This window comes from Bos grunniens, chromosome 1, assembly GCF_055505025.1.
Source record: "Bos grunniens cultivar Pamir isolate PY7600 chromosome 1, Bosgru_T2T1.0, whole genome shotgun sequence".
Classification (NCBI taxonomy): Eukaryota; Metazoa; Chordata; class Mammalia; order Artiodactyla; family Bovidae; genus Bos; species Bos grunniens.
The window spans coordinates 73,987,032-74,008,092 of record NC_141165.1 but is presented as its reverse complement, the minus strand read 5'-3'; the positions used below and the strand labels follow the sequence as shown (position 1 = coordinate 74,008,092).

Here is a 21,061-nt window from a genome sequence, read left to right as displayed (position 1 = left end):
GAGGTGTGTGTCTCTTTTGAAGAGCACTAGTGCTGGCCTGGACTCTCGCTGTCCGTTGTTCTGTTTAACATGCGCCCGAACCTGAAGAGTGCGCATGGAAAGGCAGAAGTGCTTGCTTCTTAATGTCGGCCTTCTAGCACCTCTGCGAAATATTTACTCTTACTTACTACCCCTTTCCTTGCTTGGTTGACAGGTAAAAATTAAGAACATCTTCTCTCTGGCATGGTCTGAAATAACAGCTGCAATGTTTGCTAAATTTTTCCCAAGAAAGGTAGGTAATACTTTGTGGCAGTGAGTGTTGTATACAAAAAGCTATTTTTAGGTTTTGCTTTCTAGGTTAAAATTACAGCTAAATTAAGAATTAGAAGGAACTATCTTGGATAAATTCAAACTTGAATCTGAGCCTAATTGCATCTTATATTGGAAAATGTACATTCTTTGAAGTGGAGCATCTTACTGACATAGCAGACAGGGGTTGTTGTCGTAGCTTCACTGTAGTGGAACAGCTTCTCATGATTGAGAATTATTTCTAGGAAATGCAGTTTGAGAATTTAAAAGTTTTTCTTGAAAGGATTTATAGGGGAGTTTTGGGGTCTTTTGGTGATCTCAAAAGATTATGCCAAATTTTGCACCTTGTGCTGTAGAGGGCCCACCTTGTGTGGTGGTGGGCACGGAGCATTGGTGTTCATGACAGTGAGGGAGCAGTGCCCACCTCACATGATGTTAAGAGCTAAATGGCAGTATGTGCCCAGCACCAAGGAATTGTTCAGCTATGGTGGTTCTTCATCTTCCCCACCAGCCCAGACTCTTTTCTACTGTGAAGTACTGGTCATTCTTACCAGGCAGGGGATTCTATTCTAAACTAATGTCACTTCAAGGCAAGGTAATTTTTTTTAACCTAGCCCTCATCTTGCCAGTAAGGAGCTAGGGTGGTCGTGTGTGGGAACCGCCCAAGGTCACACTGCTGTGCTTTGACATTTTCTGAATATGTAGCTGATACTAACAACCCTGTGACTTACAGATGAGGCAAGAAATGTTTTTCAGAGATGGGACAGGAGGCTGAGATCATATGGACCTTCCACATGGAGTCCAAAATGAGATTTATGTCTGTGGGCAGACCCGAAAAACAGGCAGTGAAGACATGTCTCCTCTTTCTGATTTGTGATTGTCTGAGAAGGAATGTTTAGAAGGTCAAGTATCTACCTATGCGAGGCCTTGGAGGTCAGCGTCCAGCTCCAGAAGCACAAGCCTGACTGTCCAAGGCTCTGGCAACTGTCCCTGCTCTCCTGTTTGCCCGCTGAGGTACCTTCCTTCCTCATCTTGGCTGCTTTGCTGGCACATGATCACCCCAAGGCCGTGCTCTGCCTGGCTCGTGCGCCTCAGCCTGTGCTGCCTCCACTGCACTCTGCAGTATGGGGTCCCACACGTGCAGCCTCAGCTCTCTTTTCTCTCCACTTCTGTGGCCTCAGTTACCTCCGTGAAGTTGTCTTCTGAGCTCTGTCACTCTGTACCTGTGTCTGCTGCCTGTCAAACATAGTTCTAGGTCCTGGACCCCACTGGGCAGGCATGTCAAATGTCACTCCTGGCTTAAGCCAGAAACCTGGGCCATTCTAGAGTCCCTCTCTCACCTCTTGTTTCTAGAATCCAGGCCCTTCTCTCCACTCTCAGCACCTGTGCGTTAAGTCCCAGTCCCTTGTCCCTAACCTGACTGTAAAGACTGTTCTCCAGCTGCTCTCTAAAATGTGCTGTACTTCACCATATGGCCACAGAGTGCTGAAAACACTCTAGTCATTTCCTGTTGTCACCTGTAAAAAACTGCTTGTGAACCCTGTAGTGTGGCTACCGAGGCCCTCCGTGATCTAGCCCTGGCTGCCTGTGGCCGAACCTGTGGACCTGGACCCCTGCATTCCTGCCCAGTCCTGCTGCCCACCCTCACTGCGGGTGGTGAGGCCAGGCCACTTGCCTTCTTTCCGCTGCTGGAAAGCTCTGTTACACTGGTTTCCATGTCTTGTCATCCACTGCTCTGTAAACCTCCTAAAGGCATCCAGCATTATTCCAGGCACACAGCAATAGTAAGTGCTCTTTTAACTTTAATGAATGAAGGAGTCAAAACAAGAAGAGCTGCTCTCTTTTTTTCTGCTGCAGGACGGAGTGTTTTAGTCACGAGTCTCCCGAGTGGCTGACCCATGGCCGTGGTGCATGGAGGTCACACAGAACAGGTGGGTAATCTGAGCAGGTGTGTCGTCTCCCAGCGTCTTCACAGAACGTGGGGCTCCTCTGCTGCTGCCTTGGGTCATGGCGGGGCCCAGGCAGCTGAGCTGCTGCCACTTCGGGCAGTCATAGTGTCACGTCACTGTGCCCCCGAGCTAAGACCAGCCATGCAATGGTTTGGGAGAGGAGTCTTTCTTGACTGGCCAGGGCTATACTGCAGTTCCTCTGAGGTGCAGGCTGGATACTGTCCAGGTATATGCTTGAGATGGTGCACTGGGTAATTAATGTTGTATTGATAGTTACTAGTAACTGGTCTGCAGTGCACACTGAGGGCTTGTGTTAATTCAGGAAGGCTTGTGTGGCCAGGGACTTAGCTCTGCACAGGAGGGAGGGGAACTTTTATAGCATAGTAGCCAAAGATTTGTGGCAGCTTTATAAAGCTAAATCAAGCCTTTGGAGCCATGCTTTAAAATCAGGGATTTTAGACCTCAGGAAATGTCAGTTGAGGGCTAATGTCAATTCTCAGTGGAAGGCTGAATTGGTTGTCACAAATTTGGCATTATAAAGGCTGATTCAAACGCGTGTTCTCCGGGAAGTACAGCCCCAAGTCTTCTCTCTGATCCCCTCATCGCTACATCTTCTCGTGCTTGCCCGCAAGCCCCCTGTGCAGCCTCGCACAAATCTGGCAGCCAGTGGGCTGTGGGCGGGGCCCAGCAGACTGTTCACTCAGTACCAGCTAGGAATGGTTGCCATCCGGCCTCTGGCCTTTGCGAAGTCAGGTTCAATTTGTAGGATAGCACTTGGGGAACTTTGGATTAAATTAAGGAACATTCTTCAAGTTGGATACTTGTAAGTGCCTCCAGCCGGGGCCCGCTTCTGCACCCCTCCAGAGCCGTGCGCACCACGGAGCTGTGGCCCAGCCCTCGCTCCCTGGGTGGCGGTCCCAGGCCAGGGGGCGGAGCTGCGGCGGCGCTGGGAGGGCCGTGGGGGCGGGGCCGCAAGCGGGGGCGGTGCGGGCCGGGAGCGCGGGGAGCCGAGAGGCAGACGCCGGGCCGGCATGGCGTGGCCCTGCATCAGCCGCCTCTGCTGCCTGGCGCGGCGCTGGAACCAGCTGGACCGCTCCGACGTGGCCGTGCCGCTGACCCTGCACAGCTACTCGGACCTCGAGAGCGAGGAGCCAATCCCGGGCGGTGTTCCCTCGCGCAGAGGCCCATCTCCCGCAGGCTCCCGGGATCCCGGCCGGGACGTGCCTCTCACTCAGTACCAGCGGGACTTCGGCGTGTGGACGGCGCCCTCGGGGTCCAGAGATGCAACGCAGGGACGCGGACCAGGAGCAAGCAGCCGCAGGACCAAGCCCTCCGCAACCCCCGGCCGGGGGGTCTACGTGCTCCCCATCGGTGACGCGGATGCGGCTGCAGTGGCGACCACATCATACAGGTAGGCTGGGGGCAGGGGAGCCCATCGTATTCGGACCCCGTGGTCCCAGGAGACTGAATCGCGGAGGCAGGAGGACCAGGTGGGCAGGAACGAGGAGGCGCCCGGATTCCCCATCCCACCCGACTTCAAGAGCTTCAGGCAGCCTGTGAGGTCACCCCTTTGATTCTCCGTTGATGCTCCCTGACCAGACTTGGAGTCAGAGAGCAAGCACCTCCCTGATGGTGAGTTCACTATCTCACTCTCTGGGGCAGTCCTGTCAGAAAGGCCTGCCTTCCTCCGAGTTAAAATCTTAATTTCTGCCAGAAGGGCCCAGCCATGGAAGGAGTCCTCGCAGGCCAGCTGCCAGTGCCCTCTGGGGGCATTGGTGGTGAGGACCAGATGCAGGGCTTCTGGGTGGTCCCCTCAAGATCCCACTGAGGGCAGCTGACTCGGCTCTCACTGACAGGCCTGTGCTCCTCTCCTGGATAAGTGAGGGCTTTCTCTCTCCTTACTCCAACAGTGAGACATAGTCACTGTAGAAAAACTGGAAATTACAGAAATTACAACATAAAAAATGAGTATCCCCAATCATACCCCAAACTGGTAGTTCTTTCTAATCCTTAACATGTATTTGAGTTCATATCCATTTGTAATTCTTACATGGCTCGATTTGTAACTACATTTTTTATTTCATGTATGTGGCTGTTGGTCCCTGTTACTAGACGCTCTTCTATAACATGAGTTTTAATGGATGTGTAGTGTTTTGTCTTATGGGTATATCAATACATTACCCATATATTGATATGTACCTCCAAATATTAACCTGTTCTTATGTCATTAAATATTTACGGTGTTGCTAATTTGGGGCTATTAAAAACACTGTTCTTTGATCTAGTTACTGCACTTAGAGAAAATTTCCCTACATGTAACCTTGAACATGGGGCGGGAGTTAAGGAGTAATAAGGTACATGTCAACAGTGTACAGAAGATGGGAACAGTGTTGATGGAAATCAGTCCTACTGATGTAGGGGACTGGTTAATTATAGCTCTGCCATAGGAGGGACTAAAACAGATGTCAAAAAAGATGCAGAACAGTATGTCTGCTACTATCTGTGTTGTTAAAGGGGTTATTGATGTATACATATCTGCTGAAATAAGCGTAAAATGTCTCCGCATGGATATGTGAGAAAATCGTAACCTTTAGGGAAAGGAAGGAAAAGGAGTTGTAGACGCTGCCAGGAGTAAATGGAGACTGAGGGACTTTTCACTCTGCTTTTTGAACCACTGCTTTGTTTTGGGGGGTTTCTTTTGGCCATGCCATACAGCTTGCAGGATCTTAGTCCCCTGACCAGGGATCAAACTCATGCCCCTGCAGTGGAGGTGAGGAGTCCTAACTACTGGACCACTAGGGAATTCCCTGAATCACTGCTTAAAAGAAAAAGAAAATGTATATGTATTACCTTAACAAAAAAAATTTAGAGGAAAAAATAACTTACAAGATCATCATTCTTATAGTTAAATCTTTGCTTATACCCTAATTTCTTCAATATGAATTCATACCTGTCAAATTAAGGGCCAAAAGGTATGAACTTTCCCCTTCAACTTTATTACTTTTAAAATCAACTGTTTTGAGGTATAATTTCCATCCAGTAAAATCAATCAGATGGATGACTTTTGTATACACCTGAACACATGATCGAGACACTAGAACATCCCATCTCCCCAGAGATTCCTTAATGGGCATGCGGGTTTTAAGGAACTCAGTGGGGAGTGGCTGTTGCAGGGTGGGTCTTGTGCTCAAGCCGAGCTACAGAGATGTGAGGGGCAGAGCGTTGAGCTGCAGCGCTGGCGCCCTAGCCAGGCAGTGGAAGGTGCTGACTGCTGCATGCCCGGGCCCTGATTGGAACCAGCTGGAGGGAGCTGAGTGGTGACAGGCCTGGAAGGTCAGAGGTCCTGGGTGTGCCATGCCTTCACATGGCTGATGTTCCAGGTATAGAGTGGGGCAGAGCTTGCAGGGAGATAGCTTCGACTCTGGGAAGGACACACTTTCCAGTAATTAGAACTGACTGAGATGAGTAAGCTTGTATGGTGCTGAGCTCCTGCTCACTGGGAGTGTCCAAGCAAAGGCTGGACTTTCAGAAGCAGTCCCTTGCCTGTTAAATAGATGGCAGGTTTGAATGTCCTGCTGGGTCCTTCCAGTTCCTGTGATACTAAAGGTACTGCTTGGCACGTACCAGATCCCAGGCTTAGGACGTCCCATAGATTATCTCCCCCAGGACTTTACAGTGAGTGTGCTTAGTCGCTCAGTCGTGTTTGACTCTTGTAACCCCATAGACTGTAGCCTGCCAGGCTTCTCTGTTCATGGGATTCTCCAGGCAAGAATACTGGAGTGGGTTGCCATTTCCTTCTCCAGGGGATCTTCCCAACCCAGGAATCGAACCCGGGTCTCTTGCATTGCAGGCACACTCTTTACCAATTGAGCTACAAGGGAAGCCCAAGACTTTACAATAACCCCCTGAAATCAGTTCAGTTTTTGCTGTCCCCATTCTATAGATGAGGCACTTGAGTGTCTGGCAAGAGGTCACGTAGAAGAGTGGAGTTCAAGTGTTTCTTGCCCTAGATCAAATTTGTGCTCCCAACAGGCTGCCATCCCCTAAGATGCTGCCTCCTCTCAGTCAGGTAGCTGCTTGACCTATGTCTGGCAGTGGTTGGGCAAAAGTTGGGACTCAATAGAGCTCTCCTTCCTGTGTATAAACTTGGTGGGTCACCTGGTCCCTCTGACCCTTTCCTCCTCTGTAAAGCAGAAGTAGTAAGAGCTTGACTTGCCCGGGTCACCTGCCAGAGACACAGGACTGCTGCTGAACCTGGCTCTCCTGTCACCTTGCAAGCTGACTTCTGAGACCCTCTACCTCCCAGCTCTACTACTGGTATGAGTAACTCCATCCCACCTGCCTCCTTGCAGGATACATGTTACCTAAGAAAACCATTTAAATAAATTCATAAAGCAAAGATAATGAACAGATCATGAGCACCCAGAGATATCAAGGATACTCGTGGCTGCTCCTCTCCACCCCAGCCTCACCTGGCCCCTGGTCTCCAGATGACAGCTCACCTGCCTCACGCGTCTTTCCACCAGAAGTGTGTGCATGCGTGCGTGCATGTGTGCGTGCGCGTAGCCCTTCTGGCCCAGGTTCTAGCTCTGCCCACTTCTGGCAGTTCTCCTTCCTGTCATCTCTTTCTTTCCTCGGTGAGTCAGTTAAAGGGCTAACCGTCAAAGTGCCAGACTTGACTCCCACTTTTTTAAGTGCCCAACTTGAAGGCTTAGGGAAGTTAAGGGATTTGTTTGAAGTCATGCTGGGCTGAGAACCAGGCCTCAGTATCCTCAGACTGGGCTCTCTGCAATGCCCTGGTAGCTCCCTGCCTCTCAGCAGGAGGGACTGTGGGCATCGAGTCCAACTGAGGCTCACATGAGGTGGATGATGGTGGAAATAGCTTGGTGAGGGAGACACAGTGGACTCAACTTAGTCCTGTATTTTTATTATCTCCTGCCCCACAGTCATGGGGACTGCTCTAGCTCCTGGGCCAGGTCACTTCCTGCTCTGGGACCCCTGCAGCCACCCTGGGACAGCTGGCTTGGGCTGCCTGACCCAAGGCTCAGCTCAGCGTGGGGACAGAAGGGCACGCCCAGGGGGGGACCTGCTTCCCCAGGAGACGCAGAGCAGCAGATGGTGCAGCCAGCTGGTCTTTGAAACCTTGCAGCTTTGGAAGCAAAAATTATCCGATAGAGCCTTGGTCCGATCCACTTCCTGGTACCCAAGTGCTGACCATGGACAGACACAGCTGTACCATGTACACGTGGCCTGCCCAGTGGTGCCCAGCTGTGCTGCAGCTAAGGAGAAAAGGCTGCTTTGTTGACTTCGGGGCCTGAAACCTGGCCAGGGCTGTGGATGGGATAGGCAAGGACCCAGCCCACATGTGGGTGCTGGCCCTGGTCAGCTGGACACTTTTCCCCTTGGCCAGGGGCTTGGGCCCAGGAGGTCTCTGCTAATTTAGTAGAGGAGCTGACAGAATTGAAACAGGTCTTTTTTTAAGAGGGATTAGTTTTTGTCAAAAAAACTGTAACTCTGAGCACATGGAGCTAGGCTGTGCCAGCCTTGTCACTTCCCTCCAAGCAGCCAGCAGTCCCTACCCACATGCAGACCACCATCCTTCCCTGCTCCTGTGCATGAGTGCCCATGTGCACAGCACCATGCAAAAGCCAGGCGGTCTTTAGTTTCTTGAGATGGTCACTATGACTTACTGTTTAATAAGACAGGTTATAGAGAACTAAACAGAACACTGGGCCTCACTTTCCTCCTCAGTTGTGACCAGGTATGACCATGCCTTGCTGTGCGCTGTCCAGGCCGGCCCCTCCCTGGACATAAGGGCCACCAGTGACACGGGCTGGAGGTGAGTGACTTTCACTGGTTCTGGGCTTCTAGGGCCCCTTGACGTGACCCAGAGACGGTACAGGGAGCCCTGGAGAGCAGGGCTGGAACGTGTGGCCTCTGAGGCCCAGCACACACCAGGAGCTCACGGTTTAGGACAAGGAGGATACTGTTGTTGCCCGACTTATCTGCTCACTCCCAGCGCAGTGTGTGCTGTTGCTCCCTGGCAGTGTGGGAGAAAGTTTCTGGTGGAGCTATTTGGGGTCTGTTTCCTCTGTGAGAAAGTAACATCTGCAGCCAGAGCAGCAGCTCAGCAGTGGACACTGGCCAGGAACGTTCCAGAAGCACAGGGCAAGAGGCAAGGCCCCTGAGGGCCAGTCGGCCCTGTGTAAGGTTGTGATGTGTTCTGTTCCAGACAGGAATTCCAGGCTTGGACTGGAGTGAAGCCATCAAGATCCACAAAAGTGAAGCCCGCCAAAGTCATCACAACCCACAGCTCTGGATGGGATGGCAGCCCCAGGGCCGGTTTCCAGGTCAGTGGGAAGCTGGTGCCTGGCTGCAGGGGGCTGTGAGAACAGTGGCTTTTCTCTCCAGGTTAGGGACTAGGTGTCAGATGTGGATGGTGTAGGATGGCACTATGGCAGGGGCAGTGGTTTCTGAACCCCCGTAACCATCGCTCACGAACTGAAAGCCAAGGTGCTGCTTTGTCGTTAGCCACGTGTGTTCCTCTAGCACTGGCTTCTCTGGGAGCAGGGTGTTGCCTCCCTCCTAAATCCCAGCCTTACCCTTGACCACTTGCTTAGTGACAAGCCTTCCAAGTGCCTGAGTCCGTGTAAGAAAGAGGAGGGGCTGGAAGGGAGGTGTAGGGCTGTTCAGTTTCTAACTCAACCCAAAGGCTTCGGGAAGCAGAAGGTAAGGTCCATGTGGACACCCCCCACCCCGACCCTTCAGGTTAGCAGTCTGCAGCTGCTGGGAGGGGGAAAGTTGAGGAAGAGCTCCACTGATCTGTGGCCAAATTTCATTTTTCAGGCCCCTGAGGTGAGGAAAAAGTTTGCCCCTAACCCCTCAGCCATCTTTCAGGCCTCGGCTCCCCGGATCCTCAACGTGTGACTGCCCACCAAAGAGCAAGCCACAGGGGATCAGAACTCACCACTGGGGACTGCGGTGAGGTCTCAGGACTGGATGGCCCTGTCAGGGGAGGGTCCTCCGTTCTTGCCAGGGGGCACCACTCCTCTGCAAGCCACACGGGTGCTGTGAGCAGAACAGATGCACCACCCAGCTCAGCGCTGGGCCCCCGCTACCCTCTCCTTCCTTGGGAAGTGTGCGGAAAGCTTCAGATCTTTTTTTAATTGCCTCTTTAGGGCACCCTTCAGTTTTTAAATCTGAAGACCTCGATCATTTCTACTGTGAACTGAGTTGGTCTCTGGGGATTGAGGAATATGGACATAACAGATCCTTGAAAGATCCAGTAATGTCCAGGCTGTATGATAATTTTATAACCTATTTTGGTAACTCAAGGTAATGTCCTTGGATAGTCCCACCAGCGGCCCCCCACAGGTTGTAGAAGAAATCTTAGGTTATCACCTGCATGTGATTCATAATGCTAAGTAACCAGAAACAAGTTTCCCAAAGGAACAGAAGAATATCAATCATAGGGTATCTTTTTTAAAAACGTAATTTCTTTATGGCCAAGATGACCCTGGTTTTAACAAAACATTTCTTGGGATGAGTGAAGTGCTGAATGAAGGACATTTATCTTGTTGGTTTCTGGGAGTGTCTTTGGGGCAAGGGTGGCCCAAAAGGCCTTAAAATGTCATCTCATTACAGGGAGCTCACTAGCTGCTGAGAAACCAGCTCATTTTGGTTTTGGAAGTCCCTCTGCTGACTTTATCGACCAAGTCCAGCCAGTGCAGCCACCTGGAACCAGCCTGGTTCTCTTTGCAAGCAGCCCTTAAAACGTTTGTGTCCTTTTAGAGATTATAGGCACAAGCTAAGGACAGTTTTGGTAAGAAAACTCAAGGATTTCCCTTTGGATTTTTATCCCTCTCCAGCTCCCAAGTGACTTAGCCTGGTGAGCCTTTACTTTCGCCACAGGAGGTGGCATTCAGGTTTCAGAAGCAGCTCAGAGTGGAGGTGGGGCAGTGTTTCCAGCTCAGGCTGCGAGGGGGCCGTCCCCTCAGAGGTGCTAGCTCCCAGCTCTGGCAGGCACAGCCTTTCCCCTTGTTCCAGCAAAGGAAATGATCTGAGAGAATCATTTAAAACGGAAAAGCAAAACCATATGCTTACACAAAGGGTTCTATTATTTCAGACTTCATTGGTTTGCATGTTAGATGTTCCTAAGGGAAAAGAGACTGCCTGCTGGGCCTTCTGTGAGAAGCAAACAGATTAACTGTACAATCTCAGATTTTACTAAAATGCAAATGTACTATTTCAATTTCTTGTTAATTTATTTATTTAATTATAAACACGAACGCCTTCTCATGTCTTCCTTTATCCTCCTCTTGGTAACAGGACTTTAATGTGCCTTGGCTACCGCTGCTCTCCCTTGAGCGCGTAGAGTCTGGGAATGCTCACCCAGGGCTGTGGTCGCACTGGTGTCATATGTAGTGTTTAACAAAAACCCACATCTCCCCAGCCCCACCAGGAGCCTAGGGTAAAGCAAGACTATCCTTGAAGCCAGTCTTGGGAACAAACCTTGGTTCTCCACTCATTAACTGACAGCAGTTTAGACTTCTGTTTCCTAATCTGCAAACCCCACCTCCCCCTAAGAGAACTTGGGTTTCCGTGCAAAGCACAGCTGCTGTACGTGTTCTCTCCTGCGCAGGCACTCCTTCCTGGGAGCCGGCTTTACTGGCATCTGCTGCTTTGGTCCAGCAATAGCCCCTGTCAGTCACACAGCACAGCCAGCTATGCCTCCCCCCTGAGCTTGTCCTAGGAGCCCCATCACTGCCCAGGAGAGGCCTGACCTTAGGAAGGCATCCTGCATGCTCAAGAACAGACAGCTTTTCACAAACATCCCAATGTAACAGCTTTCCTTACTAGACTTCATTATTAGATCTGAATTTTGAAGAAATTTGCTCCCACTCACTCTAGGTCTTAATAAGGCCACTCCAGTAACATTATGTTAAGGCCTTAAGAAGCCACTGAGATAATAATAGCCTCAACCATGTGGTCCAAACTCATGCAGGTCATATAAATAACACATAAAGACAGAAACGTACTGAAATATTAATAGTAGCTATCTTTGAGAAGGGGAACTATGGGTAATTTAAAATTTTTTACATCTTACAATATTTGCTAGTTTCTATACAATAAGCATTTTTGTATTAAATTAAAAGTTTAATATGTTAGGTAATTTTAGCCAAGAGAAAGAGTTCAAATTAATTATTCCATAACCAAGTTAGCACTGCAGTAGCAGGCTTGATCAGCTGTGAGGAGGCCCAACCAGAGGGAAGGACCCCAGTCACTGACAGCAAGACTGGCGGCTCCAACTGAGAAAAACCCATTACAAATGCTAATATTTTCATCCTTGTAATAACTCCAGGATTTTAGGTCAAACTCCAAAAAGCAGCACTTGAGAGAACTTTGGCTGTGCAGCCCGCCCCAGGCCGACGGGGGATCCTTTGAGCTCTGCTGGCCACACACAGGCTCCTCCGGTGAGGAAGAGAGTCCCCGATAAGGTACTGTGACACTGTCCTGTGGCTGCTGTCGGAACTGTGGCTGACACACAGAACATTCAGGAAAGGGGCCTGAGCAATGCCCCTATTCTTCTCCAGACCATCAGACTCCCTGAAGGCTGACACCAAGTGAAGTCTCATACTTGGATTGTCTCCCAGGGCCTCCTCCCCAAAGAACTTCTTATCTTTGAAGAACCAAAGCTTCCAAAACAAAGCCTTTAGTTCTTATTAAGGGTGGATATAAATAGTCATTTCTGAAATATTTCTGCAGTTCCTGTAGTTTTTTCTGTGGTAGCAGATGGTCCCAGCAGGACCGGGTCACAGGAGTAACTTTTTCCAGGCCTCAGCAGAGACCCATTCTTGCCAAACGGACCAGTGTGCTTCCTGGTTGGACATCAGAAGCTGTTTCCCTCATTGCCTTGGCTTTAAGGGGGGTCTGACCCCAGGTTGTTTTCCTTCACTCTAGGCTGTCAGAAATCATATGTCCAGGGACAACATGCATCCTTCCAAAACTTTTTCAGATTTTTATATAACCGTAATCCTTCTTTACTAGCTGCAAATTCTTTTTGGAAACAAGTGGAAGAATTAAATACACAAAGCCCTACACCTTTGCCTCGCCCCAGCTCTTTGGGACCTAACCTAAGAAAAACCCTACCCAAGCGCCGTGCTCCAGACTCAGAAAGTGCAAGTGCAAGTCCCTCAGTCGTGTCTGACTCTTTGCGACCCCATGGACTATACAGTCAATGGAATTCTCCAGGCCAGAATCCTGGAGTGGGTAGCCTTTCCCTGCTCCAGGGGCTCTTCCCAACCCAGGGATCAAACCCAGGTCTCCTGCATTGCAGGCGGATTCTTTACCAACTGAGCTATCAGGGAAGCCCCCAAACTCAGAAAATCCCATCACAAATACCAAAAGATTTACTGCAGATATTGTTACACATTATGTTACATATTATGATACAAATACATCTGAAACATTAACATATATGAGGACTGTTAAATCATTTACTGTTTCTTTTGCAAAAAGATAACTTCTTGAGGCTTTCATACTTGTAAGAACTGAATCTGTTCTCATTTGGATCAAATCTTCGATCCTGTAGATCTGAGTCATCGTCCACTGGTAAATGAGTCTATACCTGCCCATTGACCTTGCCTGGACTATTTTATGTACAGAATGTCTGAGTCTTCACCACTAAACTATTTTATTCTTAACCAGGGCATGCCCTATGCCTTACTGACTAGATTTCCTTCTGCACTTGCAGTCCTCAGATGGCTGAATTAAAAAGGGCAGACTTCTCATAGTTGCCTCCCTGTCTTTTCCTGAATTGAACGTCTAGAGGACTCAGGAAAACACGAATTACGTTGCTTGGTAAGTTTCTTTGACTTGGGTAGGTTTCAGATCTCCTTGGAGCAGATTCCTAACTGAGAACAGATTCTTTCCTTACACACAGACTTTGTTAGGAAGGTTGGGGTACTGTGTCTATACTGAAACTGGACATCATGCAGGGTGCTGCTAACCTGCCTTTTATCCACTCCGTCTCCCATGGACCGGGCTCTGCTCATGACCAGCCTGTTCTCATGGCTTCCGAGCACTGACCTCCCTGTCACCTGGCTTTGACAGTCGTTTCTCTACCTTTAAGGCACTCACAAGTGTTGTTTGAAATACTTTTCTTCTTGGGAACAATTCACTGACAGAGAAGAACTGGATAAGATAAACTTTCTGAGGGACTGTGGGAACCACTGGCCACTCGACATGGACTCAGCAGCAGAAGCTCCTGCAGACCGCACCAAAAGTATGAACCAGCGCTCTGCTGGCACATCCTCCAAGCTGCGAGGGTCTGTGACTAACACAGTAAGGGCTTCTCAGCTGTAGTCAAACCTTTTCCTGACCTGTGCTGGACTCTGTTCACCCCCTGACAATGCTGAGACTGGCTGCAGTAATATCCTGTGTTCCATGAAACAGGAATTCTCAGTCTGCAGTCTCCCAAGCTCGTGTGGTTTCCGCACAGGATCACTGCTTCCTGAGTCGACTCGGGGCTGAATGCGGATCCTTCCCACCATGGCCACTGCTCTGTGCCGAAGCCCAACCCTCCTCCAGATGTTATCAGGGTAACTGTTGGGGTACCTGGAACCCCAACCCACAGAATGGGTAAAACTCTAGCTTGCCAGACTCATTTCCCACCTCCTGGAGGGAGACTCAGGCCCACGGTGTCCCCTGGAAAATACCCAGAGGACAAAAGGGCCCAATATAAAGTGGCTTGACGCCGGACCCTCATGGAGCCTGCACAGAGAGTGAACAGATGCGTGTTGACAGAGCATGCACCCACTCAACGGTGTAACTCTAGAATCAGGAAACAAACTTCTGTCCTAAAGGGATTGACCTGGGACTGAACACTCCGGTGGTATCAGGTGGAGGCAATGGTTTGGTGGCCCTGATACTCCGAGGCACACAGCGAACTAGTCTTCTCCAGAAAAGAAGAGTCACCACAGTTCAAGGCTTTGAATCCTGCTTTCCTGGGAGCATATTCATTCCATTCACTGATCTTCATTCAGTATCCCCATGTGTTTGTTTGTGAGGAAGTCCAGAAAAGGAATGTTGCAAATGGCCTGGTGAATATTACTCACTGTAATTTCTTTGGGAATCCTGGTCCAAAAAAAAAAAATGTTAATTCTCTTAAATATCTAAATTAATTATATAGAGATAATAATGAGTGACAGGCATGGTTTTGGGCCACCCTTGGGGGTGGGAAGCAGCTCTGTACCCTCTCCCCTACCACCTCTCTTCTGTTCCATTAATTCCTTTGACTCGGGAGATGTGGCCTACCCTCTTCCCGGCCAGCCCTATTTAGGGCTCAGATCTAACTTTCTACTCACAGGCATGAGATGAATTTCAAGCAGCTGGCTGAATGATTAAGGGAAAACAAAGATTTTGAAGATTGAAAAAAAAAAAGGAATGAAGTAAAGTAGAGAACAGAATATTGCTGTAGTTCAGTCTTGGCTAAATGAAAGCTGAATCAAAGCACCACAGAACTTGGGGACCATGTTTCCCATCTCTTGGAAATTATGCCAGAGCAAGTGTGATGTTAAATGTTATCAAAAGCACTGAAGTTGCTTTGTGTCTTCACAGTCAGGACCATGGTGGTGAGCAGGGGCTGCAGAGGCACTCGGCCCACTCCTGGATCTCTAGCAGGACAAGCAGCAGCAACATTATTGGAACTCCTTTGTTCCCCACTTTTTGTAAAGAGCTCTCTATAGTATCCACTGTGTTATATCCCTGTCAAGTCTGACCTAATAATCCTCTTATTTAGGTCTCTTCATGACCTCAGGTACTCTGTTAAAGTTTTAATAAATTTACAACAGCCTTTAAACAATAGAATACATTTGTTTCCTTTGAAAGGAATGCCGGGATGTGGGACAAAAGGAAAATTCAGCATCTCAATCAGTGACAGGCCACAAAGAGGCGTGGTCAGCCTGTGGGTATAGAGCCAGTGAGACTGAAGTTTAAATCTAGGTTCTATGATATATTTGCTAGGAAAGCCAGGCAAGATTACATTTCAGAGCCCACTTTGCTGATTTCTAAAGAGGGAGTATGAGTTCTGCAACAAAAAACAAATTAGGTAACGTGCAGTGCCTGGGCCCAAGTCTGAAACACTGCTATTATCTTCAATGGCAAAGAATTGGTATATATTCAACCCTGTAACACTGGAATCCTACCAAACAGTGTCTCTGCAGCAGAGACAGAGACAATACAGACCTCTCACAACCAAGAGGTAGACTCGGGCCTGCTTGGTTGTTTTGAGACAGTCTGGCTCTGAGAATGTCCCAAGCATGGACACCTCCATCTCCTATCGAACTGATTTAAAGTATAAAACATCTTGATGGGAACTAACTGTCAGGAAGTGAGAACTGTACCTGTTGTGCGATGCTGCCTGGTATCCAACTGCCAAAGCCTGTCTCAGGATGTCACTGACCAGCTGCTCTGTAGCCTGTAACAGAAGATGCTGTTACTCTAAAAATGCCACCTGCATGCTGACCCCATCCCAGGCCCTAAATTTGGGAAACCACTGTATCTAAAGACCCAAAGTCCTTAAGGAAAAACTAAAGGTTTGAATAACAGGCCACAACTATAGAGGCCATGATTCTGAATTGTGAAGGGGGTGGTTTTCATTAATCAGACACTGCTTTAATAAAAGAAACAGATGAGGGCTATTTGTGAGGTATCCCTGCCCCTGGAGGGGATCCACCAGGAAAGAATAGTGGAGCCAGGCTCTGGCTGGGTAAGGAACCTGGTTCTGTCATTCTGTTGCTGAGGGCTGGGACAGCTGTGGCTGTTTCTACTGTGACATGCAAATCACCTCCGAAAGCACTGAGAGCTTTGACTTGCACTTCAGGCTACTTAGAAAGCACTTGAAATGGCATTTAAAAATATTGTTAGTGACACTGGCACAGGAACTCTTGCAGCAGCTGCTTTGACACGCAGAGGAACTACAACTGAATTGATTTAAAAATAAGAAAGAAATCCATTTCTGTCCTTGTCTTTTTCAAAGCAGCCTGGGATCCAGTGTGTCCTGCCTGGCTGGCCCCATGGTGCTTCAGCCCCCGACAGCCCCTCTGTTGCCCACAGGCACCCACCTTCAAAAGCATGTCCTCCACCACCGACGCATACACGTTCTTATGCAGCGCCACAGGCTGCAGGGTGATCCCAATCTGGAAGAGCAAAAGAAGGCCTCTTGTTTCTATTTGTACATTAAAAACAAGCACATTTCTGATACCTAAGGAGATGTCCGGGTGGAAGGGACACTCTATAAATGTCCTGGACAAAACTCACGAAGAAGCAACACAGAATGTTAACAACCAGAAGACTGGTACCCTACTGTGCCCTGTTTCTGAAGGATTGTTGAAAATGCTATTAGAATCCTTCTCTCCTGCCCAAATCTCCTTCATGAGAGAACACAGAATCTACCATGAATTCTCACAGTGGGAGCAACACGCTGGAAAGCCTGCATCAGACTCTGAGGCCCTATTTGCAAAAGAAAGAAGATATACTTGGAAACTGCCCCATTTTTTATTTCCTCAGTAGGGGAAAAAAAGAACAGTCTCTCACTTGGGTCCCAGGCAGCCGTGCAGATGCAGTGAAGCTGCATTCTACCGGACGCAGGTGGACAGTTCTCTCCTGCAGCCCAAGGGAGTCAATGCCACATCCACTCCCTGGCAGGGCACTTGGGAGCTATTTACAGTGTCAGGGAAAGCACGTTCTGACATGCCTCTGAGATGCTTCTACTGAGTACATCTGTAGAAGGTGCTTCTACTGAGGCAAATGAGAAAAAAGGAGATGAAAAATACGAAACTGCCTACATCTAGCTGCCTTTGCTGCAATGTCATGTTCAATGAGCAAGCTCTACACGTGTGATTCACTTTCTTGCCCAAAGGCCCTGACATGGGAAAGCAAGTGCCAGACAGTTCGCCCAGCTTTACCACCTATCTCCCCAGAAAGTCTGGTGTCAGTCTCTAAGGCACCGAGCCCCAGGTTAGGGGTCTCACAGCACAGGCCTTAGCCGCCTACCTTCTGTGTGATGTCGCCAATAAATTCAGAGCCTGGTGTTGGTGGCAGGTAGAGTTTCATCTCTTCCTGTTTCTCTTCCTGTTCTTTCTTGATGTTTATCTTTAACGGCTCTGAGACGTTGAGGATGTCCACCTCCTCCTCGTTCTCCGGCTCTCTCTTCTGAAACTGCTGCAGGTCCTCCAGTTTCCGGCAGAGGTTGTCAGCGGACGAGAAAGATGATGGACACTCTAAATGAGAGGTGATCAGTCTTATGACTATGGTGACCAAAGAAAAGGGACTTTGCATCTCCAAGGGATCAACAGCCTGAGACCCAGAGAAGAAGGGTTGAGTATCAGGGAGCTGATTTCCTGTCCAGTCCTAAAATTCTACAGACCTATAATTATAAGAACTAGTAACTCATAAGTGAGACAAGCACCAAGACAGGCATCTTGTGTTAAGACATATGTGCTATTAAGGGCAATCTGAGTCAAACAACACATAATTCTGACTCTTGCTACTAAAAATGAGGCCATCCTCCCACCTCACTGATTAAAAAAATTTTTTTTACATCTGGAGAATTTAGAAATGAACAGTGAAGAAATTAAAAATCTGCTTAGAGCTGAGTACTACTACCATTTTAGTGTATACCATGCATCCCATCTTTAGCTGATTTATACAGAGCCCAACAGAGTATATATAGAGCTTTAAAAGCCAGCAGGGGCTCTAGGGATGTTCAATGCATCCCTTTCACTTTATGGTGAGTGAGTGAGGTCGACATGGGGTTAAAGACACCCAGCAGGATGGAGGCAAAGCATCCAACTCTCTACTGGCAGGACGCTCACAGATTTAATCAGTCAAATTAATAAGAAAGCCCAGTACAGGAAAAATACTGTGTTTTACATACCCTGCCAGAGAAGCACAGAAATAATCAACAAGGCCTCTGCTCTCCAAAGCGCTTAGCAATAAAAATCTGAGAAACCCTCAAGGTTCTGATATTAAATACCACTGGAGATTGGAGAAAGGGGAGGCCACCCTGCATTAGGGCTCTCAGGAAAGCTTCATGAAGAAAATGAGACTTGTGTTAAGTCTTAAAGGACCCTCCAAACCGTGCCTGTGCTCCAGCCTTCCTCAGACTGGAAGGTGAAGGGTCTGTTTTTCTATAAAGATGGGGTTAAAAGGAGAAAACAATACTTATTCTTTAAGGTGAAACTCAAAACATTCTCCCCATATATCTTTATGCTCAGCGCCCCTGCACCCCCACCCACATACAGTTATTTGTATCCTTATTAAAAAACTATTCATTTTATCTGCAGCATTATTGGCTGTTTACACCTGTGCCTCCAACACCAGGCAATATACCTCCAGACTAGGTTTTTGGAGATAAAATAACAGATAAGACATTGTCCCCATCTTCAGGGAAGACAACTCATAGGTCACAAAGGAAGAAGTACTTCTTCTGAGAGGAAAGGAGGTGGATTAAGAAAGTTCCCAAAGGAGAACTAATGCAGAGGAAGGGGCACCTGAATGAATGGTGTGTGTCTGTTGCATGCCGTGGGCTGGAACATTCCTGGCTGGGACACAACTTGGGACACTTGGGCACAAATAGTTTGGTAGGGACTGTCGGGGGGTGGGGGCGGTGTGGATAAGACACCTGGTGAGAGGTGAGTCGAGACTTTTGTTTTCCATGGCAACCCCTGGAGTCCTCGGATCTCTTTACTTCAGGTGAAGGAAAGAGAAAGAGCTCTGAGATCTGCTGGGGCTAATGTGGCCTGAGAGCCCTGGAGACTGAGAGATGAGCATGTGCTCCAAGGAGACACCTCTCAGCTGCGAATGGTGCTGAGTACACCCCCCACCCACCGCCTTGCTTACCTGGCTCACTGTCAATCTGGGTCAGCACATCCTCGATCGAATCCCCATCGCTCCTCAGGCTTTCGGGGTCAGGTGGGGTGTAGCCATGGCAGCGACACCAGTGAGCAATGTGCTTGGTTTTAAGTGGAGTCAGATGGTGAAATCTTGGATTCTTCTCCAGTATTTCTTGTAAGACTTTTCGCATTGTCATCGCTCTTTGCCACTTAAAAAAATTAGGGGTAGGGGGGGCATAATGAAATCCTTCAACTTAGGAGTGTGTTCAAATAATCACCCAATTGCAAATGACCATGCTAACCTGTTAGAATAATTTTTTTCTGAGGAAAAAAATCTGATGGTGTTTCTCCTCAGTTAAAAAAAAAAAAAAAAGTCTAAGAACATTTACCTAATGTTTATAAAAGAACTGAAATTCCTAAGCCTAGCCTATAAGGTGTTTCAGCTGGTCCCAGCCTGTGATCTCCCACTTTCCCGCCCTCCTCAAACCCATCGCTGACTTTCTCAAAGCTTCCTACGCACGCCTTTGTACTTGCCACTTCCTCTTATAGCCTCACTGTTTGGCAGAGTAGCTGCCACACTGAACAATAAATAGTTGACTTAATTTTAACATATTACAATTCTTTAAAAACTTTTAGAAATTTTTAGCAATGCAGGAAAAGAAAGTAGGTCTTTCAAAGGCTACCTACAAGTCTTTGGAGAATGAGATTTTTAACTAAGGAAAAAGTTCTACCATCAAATATTTAACAAAACATGCCGCAGAATTTATCACTGCTCCATATGACGATGTTTATGGAAGCAGCCAGAATGCACATGTGTTTGATTATTTTCTCCAACAGGCTCTCAGTGGTGTCCTGCATATCAAAGAGGCAGACATGGGATTACCTCAGCAGCTCTCCTTTTCCCAATGTTCCAGCCATAATACTGCTCCACAGATTTTGCAGAAAAACAGCTGGCATCTTCACCTAGAATGCACATATCCAGCAAACTCTGAATAAAGTTAAGATTTAAATAAAATCTTATTTGCTGGAGGCATGTCCAAAAAGTTTCTTTAGACCTCTTTATGGGCTATGTTCCTTACTAGGCAAGTTTGATGCAACATAATACAGAAGGGCTTGTCCTTAGAAGAGAAGGCATCTCATTCATGTGTACTCAAAACAACAGCCCTCCTTGGGAAAATCAGCTTCTGTGGTAGAGAAAGCTTCATCATGACAGGAGATTTTCTATTAAAATAAATGGCAATGGCACTCCACTGGGAGCAGACCTGAGAACTAGCCCTGGCCTATTAACTAAGCTGCCTTGAGCAACCTACATCATCACTCTGGGCTTCAGTTTTCTTAACTGTAAAATTAGACGACTAGGAAGATGGCTTCTGAACTGCCTTTAAGCTCGAACATTCTATATTTGCATCTGATTTTTTTAAAAAAGATTAAAATTTTTTTCTGCTGGGCTAGAAGAATCGTTGAAAATTGACTCTGAGCTACTCCAAAATGACCCCCTAAACCCTGAGGGGAAAAAAAATAATTTTTGCTATTACAGCTGGAAAAAAAGCAGGGTAGTCTGTACTCAGCTCATCATTTCATAGTCCCATGAATGTGAAGTGATGATCTGCTTCATCCCTTCCCTCTAAATGTTCACAGGTGACCTTGCCCAAGAGCAGACACCTAAGTATCCACAGGCTGTCAGTCATGCCCTCTGTCAGAGCAACCAGGGCTGAGAAGCAAATGGTTCAGTCTTGCTAACAATGGGCAGGGACAGAGGAGACTTCACTGCTGGAGGTCTTGATAGTCATGCAGTTCTACAGAGTGAGTGACAGGAGTGTCAGATGAAAGATAAATGACTCTGGAATCAAAACTGCATGACCTATAGCTATTGTGATTTTGAACAGGTGACTCAACCTTGCTTATTCTCAGTTTTCTCATTTGTGAAAT

At 48.0% G+C, this 21,061-nt stretch overlaps 2 protein-coding genes across 41 annotated transcripts in view; one reads left to right on the top strand and one right to left on the bottom strand.

Annotated features, from left to right (window-relative positions):
- Nucleotides 1-98: 98 nt before the first annotated feature.
- On the top strand, nucleotides 99-15,096 carry MAP6D1 (MAP6 domain containing 1). 20 transcript variants are annotated; one of them, XR_015162509.1, is made up of 10 exons: nucleotides 99-271; nucleotides 1,178-1,302; nucleotides 2,146-2,219; nucleotides 3,435-3,648; nucleotides 6,432-6,554; nucleotides 7,989-8,076; nucleotides 8,470-8,587; nucleotides 9,084-9,218; nucleotides 9,882-10,059; nucleotides 11,599-11,993. XR_015162509.1 is itself a non-coding variant. In XM_086396459.1 (5 exons), exons 1-5 carry the CDS (start codon nucleotides 245-247, stop codon nucleotides 6,487-6,489), a joined length of 498 nt encoding a protein of 165 aa, XP_086252585.1. In that variant the 5' UTR covers nucleotides 99-244; the 3' UTR covers nucleotides 6,490-6,636. The 20 variants fall into 20 exon arrangements, 3 of the variants coding, with proteins under 3 accessions (XP_086252585.1, XP_086252591.1, XP_086252602.1); XR_015162504.1 differs by having other exon boundaries at nucleotides 9,084-10,059; XR_015162508.1 differs by lacking the exon at nucleotides 11,599-11,993 and having other exon boundaries at nucleotides 9,882-10,488.
- The window catches only part of YEATS2 (YEATS domain containing 2), a 103,572-nt gene continuing 95,134 nt past the window's right edge, over nucleotides 12,624-21,061 (bottom strand). For 15 of the 21 annotated variants that reach the window (XR_015162451.1, XM_086396240.1, XM_086396286.1 and 12 more), the window contains 6 exons: nucleotides 20,016-20,095; nucleotides 19,140-19,341; nucleotides 17,292-17,518; nucleotides 16,361-16,435; nucleotides 15,641-15,714; nucleotides 12,624-14,372 (listed from right to left, as the gene is read on the bottom strand). Coding sequence is in view for 14 of the 21 variants with exons in the window: in XM_086396240.1 (XP_086252366.1) it covers nucleotides 14,264-14,372; nucleotides 15,641-15,714; nucleotides 16,361-16,435; nucleotides 17,292-17,518; nucleotides 19,140-19,341; nucleotides 20,016-20,095 (767 nt within the window). In the remaining 7 variants the exon portion in view is untranslated. The remainder of the gene's footprint in view (nucleotides 14,373-15,640; nucleotides 15,715-16,360; nucleotides 16,436-17,291; nucleotides 17,519-19,139; nucleotides 19,342-20,015; nucleotides 20,096-21,061) is intronic. The other 6 variants (XR_015162443.1, XR_015162432.1, XR_015162456.1 and 3 more) reach the window with 1 other exon arrangement.